Source organism: Sprattus sprattus, assembly GCF_963457725.1.
Source record: "Sprattus sprattus genome assembly, chromosome: 9".
Classification (NCBI taxonomy): Eukaryota; Metazoa; Chordata; class Actinopteri; order Clupeiformes; family Clupeidae; genus Sprattus; species Sprattus sprattus.
The window spans coordinates 7,081,433-7,090,441 of NC_137928.1; the positions used below are offsets into that span (position 1 = coordinate 7,081,433).

General features: G+C 46.6%; 1 protein-coding gene across 1 annotated transcript; it reads left to right on the top strand.

Annotated features, from left to right (window-relative positions):
* Nucleotides 1-2,335: 2,335 nt before the first annotated feature.
* On the top strand, nucleotides 2,336-7,263 carry ppm1na (protein phosphatase, Mg2+/Mn2+ dependent, 1Na (putative); the record flags this gene model as incomplete). The annotated part of the gene is made up of 6 exons (XM_080845297.1): nucleotides 2,336-2,759; nucleotides 4,044-4,615; nucleotides 6,565-6,682; nucleotides 6,772-6,886; nucleotides 7,043-7,106; nucleotides 7,225-7,263. The coding sequence occupies 6 exons, from the start codon at nucleotides 2,336-2,338 to the stop codon at nucleotides 7,261-7,263; spliced, it is 1,332 nt and encodes a 443-aa protein (XP_080701423.1).
* Between the last annotated feature and the right edge of the window lie 1,746 nt (nucleotides 7,264-9,009).

A 9,009-nucleotide genomic window follows, 5' to 3' on the forward strand; every position in this document is an offset into this window, starting at 1 on the left:
ATGCGGTAAAGGATTTCTCACATCGTCGTGGGGTGCTCCGACTTGACCCACAAAAGTGCAAAGTGCATTGCCAGGACAGCTTGTGAGAAAAACAGGTGTGTTTACCTGTCCTTCACCTGACCAAATTCCATCAAAATGAAAAGTAGTTGGTCATTGTTCATTAAAAACATTTTTGCCTAGGAGGTATTGCATTCTTGAACTGATCATATACAGTACAGTCAAAAGTTTGGACGCACCTTCTCATTATTTGAGAAGTTTCTTCTTTACTTTTATTATTTTCTACATGGTTGATAACACTTTTTTTGTTTAATACATCATTCTATATGTGTTCTTTCGTAGTTTAAATGTCTTCAGTATTAATCTACAATGTAGAAAATATTAAAAGTAAAGAAAAAACTTGAGGTGTGTCCAAACTTATGACTGGTACTGTAGTTTATCAAACAGTCAAAGATGGCAAACTGGCATCTCAAGGCAGAGGACAGCCACTGCGTATGCACTGACATGTGTGATAAGCACGGAATTAAGACGAGGAGAGAAGCTAGACAGTATCAGTGCCAAGGGGTCACTGACGAGCGTTTAGCTGGCTACTACAGGTCATGTGTGTTTACTGTCAACAAAACTCAAGGAAAGAACCCAAGGACACAACCACTGGCCCTAGTTTATCTGCTCCGTGACCATCACCCCTGTTATAATCATATCATCACCCCCATTATAACCATATCATCACCCCCATTTTAACCATATCATCACCCCCATTTTAACCATATCTTCACCCCCATTTTAACCATATCTTCACCATCATAGTCACTGCCAAGATCTGTAGCAGTATTCAGTCCTAAAATATTGATTCACAGCTTTTTATTAGAATGACATCCTTCATACAATGACGTCTTGTAAAGAGTAATGGACCTTGAGTCCTCTTGTTGTCTGTGTACTAAGGTTGGTCAAGTGGCTATTTGGTCTTACAAGAACTCGTGTTTTCACTAGGCCTGTACAACATGTGGCACGACTGTGACTCTGTTGGCTTAGAAGGTCACTTATATGTCGACCTGGGGGAATTCCTTTGAATGGGTATGTGTTTGTGTGCGTCACACAGGTTTATTACGACATTGCATGTCTCAGCATCTCAGATCCCCCGGCGTACTCACACACACACACACACACACACACACACACACACACACACACACACACACACACACACACACACACACACACACACACACACACACACACACACACACACAAACACTCTCTCTCTCTCTCACACTCTCTCTCTCTCTCTGTCTCTCTCTCTGTCTCTCTCTCTCTCTCTCTCTCTCCTGCTCCAAACCACTTATGGGCTCTTCCTCTGCGCTGCATTATGAGCCACTCACACAGACTCAGAGCACAGCGAGGTGGTCACTGAAGTAATCCCCTGTTTCTCACTACCGGCAGGGATTATTGACTAGTGTTTCAGAGGGGGGGGGGGGGGGGGGGGACAGAGAGAGAAGATAGAAAGGCTGGGAGAGAGAGAGAAGAAGAGAGAGAGAGAGAAGATAGAGAGGCAGGGAGAGGGAGAGAGAGAGAGAAGAGAAAGGCTGGGAGAGAGAGAGAGAGAGAGAGAGGCAGGGAGAGAGAGAGAGAGAGGCAGGGATAGGGAGAGAGAGAGAGAAGAGAGAGAGGCAGGGAGAGAGAGAAGAGAGAGAGGCAGGGAAAGAGAGAGAGAGAGAGAGAGGAGAGAGAGGCAGGGAGAGGGAGAGAGAGAGAGGCAGGGAGAGAGAGAAGAGAAAGAAGAGGGAGGGAGGGCAGACGTGTGTCTTAGGACAAGCGGACAGAAATAACACCTCTGCTGAACTGACCAATCTCAGCGCTGGCGAGGGAATGACAGGTAAGCCCAGGGCAACCAATCCGCAACACTGCCAGTCAGTCAGTCAGTCAGTTAGCAAACACAACCAACACCTGTGATTCAGCCACCAGCCACAGGGACGACCGCTCCGAGCCTCGCAGGACTGCTCAGCACCCACAATGGAGATGCAAAAAATGAAGTGTGTGTAAGGGCAGAGCAGGTCTTTCAGATAGCACCCCCAGGAGCTCCTGGTGAGTCGTAGTAGCCTCTCTCTCTGGGTTCCTTGTCTTTCTCGTTATCTTCCGTGCCCGGGTGAGTTTGTTCCCCCGTGCTGCAGCCGCTGGAGAGCTGGACCTAACCAGGACTGACCAGCGCAGCCACAGGAGGCAGCAGAGGAGGAGCACCAGTCCCCTCGGCCAGAGGCTCGACCCCATCAGGGGCAGCAGGAGAACCCGCAGCAGGAGCAGGAGAGCCGCACGCAAGCTCGAGCGCCGCTTCCGAGGCGTGATGCGGACGGCTCGGCGGGCGAGCGCCGTCGAGGTGCCGTCCTTCATCCGCCAGCTGGCCGGGAAGACGGAGCGCATGGTCACCTTCTTCTTCCGAGCGGGCGTCACCGCCGGCGGGTACCCGCGGGAAAGCGGCGCCGAGGACGACCTCAACAACGACGACGAGGACTCCATGCCCAGCCCTTACTTAGACCGCCCCCTACTGGCCAAGCACACAGAGGAGGGTGGCTCCAAGTGGGGGCTGAACTACGCCATGGCGAACATGCAGGGGTGGCGGGCACAGATGGAGGACGCCCACTCTTGCATGCCCGAGCTGCAGGGAGAGCTGGAGGAGTGGGGCTACTTCGCCGTGTTCGACGGGCACGCTGGCACCTCCACGGCGCAGTACTGCGCCGCAAACCTGCTGCGGCACATCATGACCACAGGTATGTGCCGTGCCGTGCCACGCTAGGCCCACGCTAATCTCATTACAGCTGCAGGAACACCGCGGGTAGCATGACTAGCCCTGCACCCACGCTAATCTCATTACACCTGCAGGAACACCGTGGGTAGCATGAATAGCACGAGATGATACAGAATTAATCAGTCATTGCTTGCAGGCTTAGGTAGAGGACAAATGTTGAAAAGTAATTTTCCATATAGATTTTTTAACTGCTAAAAGATATTGAGTAGATATTGAGATATGCCAGCTTCTATATAGCTATTTATTAGCTTTTAGATATTTCCAGCTTTATATCAAAGATGCCCATTAGTGGCCTTCTTCAGAAGAAAGTGAGCAAACTTAATAGCTCCTCTTTCTAATCGAATATTTTGCAAAAAAGCTGAATGACTGTAAATGGCTGTAACTTATTGAATGGTTAAAGATGTCCTGATGTCCTGGACATACTGAGGACAATGAAAAGTGTACAATCATGGGAGACAACGGTGGCGTTGTGGGGTCTGTGGGGAGTAACTGTGCATGGGAGTGGACAGGGAGCAAACACAAACAAAAACAAAAACAAAGGTCATAAAGAACAAAGACGACAGTAAAGCCGATGGCCGTGACCACACTGTGCAGCGGGAGACATCTAAGGTCACCTGTGTGTGTGTGTGTGTGTGTGTGTGTGTCTGTGTGTGTGTGTGTGTGTGTGTTGTTGTGTGTGTGTGTCCTCTAAGGTCACCCCAAACTCTCCATGTGCTCTTTAATACTAGTGCTGAGGGCCATTTAATCCCCCTTTCAATTACCTGATACAATGCTCCAGTCTTGCCACTCCAAAACAAAAGGTGAAGAAAGGAGTATTGTAATGAGCTATATTTAAAGCAATTAAACTTGGTTGGTGTGTGCACAGACATTTTGAACATAATTCAAATTGAGGAATTTTATGGAAACGTATCTTGATGATACTTGCACTGAAATCTCAATTCGGAGTCCACAAGTTAAGAGATGTCAGTATTGTAAGACTCCCCACTGCACAGTACACAATACTCTAGCATGGATCTAGTAGATCACAGTGGATCCAAGCAAAACCATTTCCTGATCTGGGCCTGAGTTCTGGCTGACTGTTTCCCCTACTGACCACTAGGGGGCATTAAGACGGAGGAGGACCCCGACTGGTAAACTCCCCACTGCACAGTACACCATACTCTAGTACTCTAGTCTAGTAGATCACAGTGGATCCAAGCGATCTGGGCCTGAGTCCTTGTTGACTGTTTCCCCTACTGACCACTAGGGGGCATTAAGACGGAGGAGGACCCCGAGAAGGTGAAGGAGGGGATCTGCGAGGGCTTCCTGGCCATCGACAAGCACATGCACGAGATGGCGCGCCGCGACAACTGGGACCACAGCGGCTCCACGGCGAACGCGGTGATGATCTCACCGCACCACCTGTACTTCATCAACTGCGGCGACTCCCGGGCCTTCCTGTGCCGCAAGGGCGGCGTGCACTTCTACACCGAGGACCACAAGCCGAACAACCCCCGCGAGCGCGAGCGCATCCAGAACGCCGGCGGCTCCGTCACGCTGTCCCGCGTCAACGGCTCGCTGGCCGTCTCGCGCGCCCTCGGCGACTTCGGCTTCAAGGAGGTGGAGTGGCGCGCGCAGACGGAGCAGCTGGTGTCGCCGGAGCCCGAGGTGTACGAGCTGGAGCGCTCCGAGGACGACGAGTTCCTGGTGGTGGCCTGCGACGGCGTGTGGGACGCCATGAGCAATGAGGACCTCTGCGCCTTCGTGCGCTCACGCTTGGAGGTGTGCGATGACCTCAGGGAGGTCTGCACCCAGGTCCTCGACCTCTGCCTCTACAAGGTCAGTGTGGAAACGGATACGACGCCATGCTTTGCTGCGCCAGACCCACGACTTAATCCCAGAGTCCCAATTTATTCTATAGTAATGCGACCTATTATCCCGCGGGCCACCAAAAAATCCGCTTAACAAATATGTTTTTATCAATATAAATATGGTTTAATGAATCAACCTTACATATTTCAGAAGTGACAGGTGTGTAGAACATGCACGAAGTCTTGTTTGACTCTCAGCAGGAACATTTCTTAACGTATTTTCCGATTTGTTTTGTACAGTCGCGAAATGGCAACAAACTTGGCGACGACCTATTATCCCGCATTGATGTAAAATGCCGTTGGGAATCAAGCTCAACAAGAAAAATAATTTACACCGAACGTCGCAAAATCAAAATTCTACTATTTGTATCAGGCTGGTTTGTACACGCAGTATTACAACACTATCTTATACACTTCAATACGCTGTATATGTGCCATTTTTGCTACAAAGCTAATTTAAATACTCTTTTTGGGCAGGGACTTAAGTTTTCCGAAATCTGCGATCCTGGATGACACCGAAATCAATATTAAGTAACGTGCACCAGCGCTTGCGGGATAATAGGTCGTGCGGGATAATAGGTCGGGCTACGATAGCAGTATGCCACAGAGAGGCCACTGTTAGGGCTTCTCAACAACCCTGTAATGGGCAAAGCCAGACCCTCAGATGGGGGACTGATCAGTTAACCTGATGCGATATGTAATGCCAGCATAACAACCAGTCCTATTTCCAGAACTCAAACAAACTATGTGAAGATGAGATACTCAGCCCATATATTTAGTTCAAACGTATACCGAACCAAATGTTCAAACGTTAAAGGTTCATACCGAACTAAATGTTCAAATGTTAAAGGTTCATACTGAACTAAATGTTCAGTATAACTGAACTGAATACTTAGTTTAAAGTTACTTTACTGCCAAGACCATGACAAGAGGCAGGTCAGAAGGGGACACTGTTAGGAGTCAGGCAAGGTTCGCTAAGTGATATTATTGGTCAACTTAACTGAACCCAACTGGAGGTGAGCTGCTGCACTTAGTCCAGTATACTGTACCGTGTTTTTATCAGGCGTTCACTTTATTGCTATCCACACATAGGAGACATGTGTTAAATGATCAAATATAACAACAAATAACAACAACAAATAATATAATGATTGTTTTGGGACGCATTTGGGACCTTGCATGACACGGCATTATGTAACTGAGCTCCTTCATCGCATCTCAAGAGCTTATGAGGGTTGATCTATGTACTGCCAATATGTTCCAGGTGACTAGGATTGCCTGTCCTGTAAATAGGTGGATAATGAGAGCGAGAGAGACAGAGAGAGAGAGGAAGAGAGAGGAAGAGAGAGAGAGAGAGAGAGAGAGAGAGAGGGTGAGAGACTAAGGATTAAATATGTGCGTGTAACTGCATGTAGCCTGTAGAAGGTAAACAATCTTACCAACCACCTTCCAAGGGACTAATTCATATCTATTAATGGCAATGAGGTTGCCATAGTCCTATATCTTTGGCACGCCATAGCACAACATATACCTGTGATCCGTTTCTGTTTTATACAGGTGCGTATGCTAATGCACTCACAATGTGGCCATCATAAATATGAAAATAAGATCCCAGTTTTAACCCTAGATTTTAAAATTGTCTCAAGATATAATGACGCAACGATATATGGTAACAGAATGTTGGTATTCTACTGTGACACACCAACTTAATTTTCTCTTTTGAAAAAGACATGACATTATTATAACAATGTTTTTTTTAACTATTGTAATGTCTTGACAATCTGGAACAGTCTTGATAATCAGTAAGAGCAGTAAGTAAACATTACATACACTGTTAATGTGACGGAAACCTGAAATAGGACACAACATAACAGGACATGTTAAATATGGCTGTCCTCTCTTTGTCTCCCTCTACAGGGCAGTCTGGATAACATGAGCATCATTATCATCAGCCTCCCCGGCGCCCCCCAGGTGACACAAGAGGCATTGCAGCGTGAGGCGGAGTTGGAGCAAGTCATTGATGTTAAAGTGGGAGGTCAGTTCCTAACAACAAACAGTCTTTAAAATAAAAATGACGGCCTTTTCTTTGTATGTAAAAGTTTATTTGTTTCCTTATCTGAGCAGAGGCTATCCAGCTCCTGCAGTCCAGAAATGAGGACCCTGACCTGCTCTATGTCATAAAGTTCCTGACTGCAGAATATATCCCTGGGCTTCCAGAAGGGGGCGGTGTCACAAGCAAGTAAGGATGGATGCCAGTGCTGCACTACAGTTACACTAGAAACAAAACAGGACAGAATGAGGAGAACAAGAAATAAATATATAAATAAAACATCGAAATAAAAATCGAAAATCGAAATAAAACATCGAAGCTGAAATATCTTCTTTTTTCCTACAGGAGAGACGCCGTAATAGCTTCGTATCAGAAACACGCAGCCGCCTGTAAGGCACAGGAGCCCATGGTAAGACATCAGCTGCATGCATACAGCGACAAGGAAAGAGCCACGCAAACTAATTTGACCGAGACGTGTTTTAAAATCGTGCTATTTTAACGTAATGATGTCACTCTTGTCATTCCAGGAAACTGGGGGGTCTGAAGAGTCCAACCAGAGCAACTAGAGGCGGTTCCCCTGGAAACAGACTCAGAGGCATCGTGTCTCCATAGCAACATTTCATGTTGGAAACCCGCCGATTTTGAGTTGACACCAGACAAAGAGGCTAAAAAAAAGAAACAAAACTCAAATCTATAATGAGCAACTAACTTCTGCCATTTTACACTTGTACAACAGACAGACAGACACCTTTCTTACCACTACTGCACACTCTCCACACAACACACACACACACACACACACACACACACACACACACACACACACACACACACACACACACACACACAGACCTTTCTTACCACTCCTGCACCCTCTCCACCACACAACACTGGACCGCCACACTGCCACACTTTCACCTAGAAGACTAACCTGTCTTAATAAAAGCTCAGCTCAGTGCCTATTCAGTTGTATACGCACAGCAGACACACACACACACACACACACACACACACACACACAAACACACACAACCATCTAGCCTGTCTGTCAGCACCTTGCTTTGTGTTGAGACAAAATGAGAGCCAAGGCCACACATCCTCTGGTTTATCTTTAACTCTTCACCAGTTGCACTTCTGGAACTGCCCCCCACAGACCTCACCACAGGCTACAGAAAAGACCTCAACCCCAAAGACTAAATGTTGCACAGTTGTGTAGCCTGCACTGTGAGCAGCACAGTTCCACACACTTGTGCTAGCAGGGAGGTGCTAGCGTCTGTCGCTAGCATGTCTCTTGAGGTTTACTCACCACAGAGACCGCTTTCCACCATGACAGTCACTCACTCCATCAAACTAATGAACTTGGCACTTAACTTGGCACCAAGCTGTGACGTTTGGAGTTAAAACAACAGCCTAGATCACATGATAGGAAATGGGTGGGGGGTGGGGGTGGGGGGTTGTTACTTTTAAAACTCCAGGTAGGGCAAAAACACTTTGCAAGGCCCTGTGAACATGCAGAACAGATGGACTGGGAGAAGATGGTGTGACTTTGCACTATGGCTGTCTCTAGGTTATCGCTGACTCTGCCTAGTGCTGGAGGCAACAGGCTGTGTACATGTGGCCAGGTATCAGAGGCTATCCCTGACCCTGTGGTGCCTAGCACTGGCTGTACATGTGCCCAGGTATAAGAGGCTATCTCTGACCCTCTGGTGCCAAGTGCTGTTGAGGGCTTTGGGACTGGAGAGTCGGGATGAGTTTGAGGATGGGTTTGGGTTTGATGTTTCCTTTTTGGTCTATTTGTTTGTTTGTTTGATTGTTTACATTTTCCTAAGCTTTGTTGTATTTGTTATTTTTTTCTTTCCTAAACTTCTGTAGAAAAGAATCAAATATATATATTTTTTTTCCAGTGATGTAAAAATAAATCAAAATTTTAGTGAACAATTTGAAATGTGATTTTTTTTTTGTTTGAATTATGTGAACAAATTCCAACAGCATGTTGTTTTAGTAAGATAGTTATCAAAGTGCTGTCTTCTGACAACCACATCATGCTAATTGAAATTACATTATATCATCCCTAATTTGATCATCCATCCATATCTTAAAAAAAGAAAACACTCACACATCTGGCAAAAAAAAAAACGGGCCTCTTTAATTTGTGTTTCAAGTATACACATAGGAGGACTTACTCAAGTATGCACAGAGGAAGACTTTTATGGACCCCTATTCTTTAAGAAGAATACAACCGCTGCGCCATGTTACATTCAATGCAGACTTGCCAAAAAAAATAACTACATACAAAAATTTATCCGCAGCTT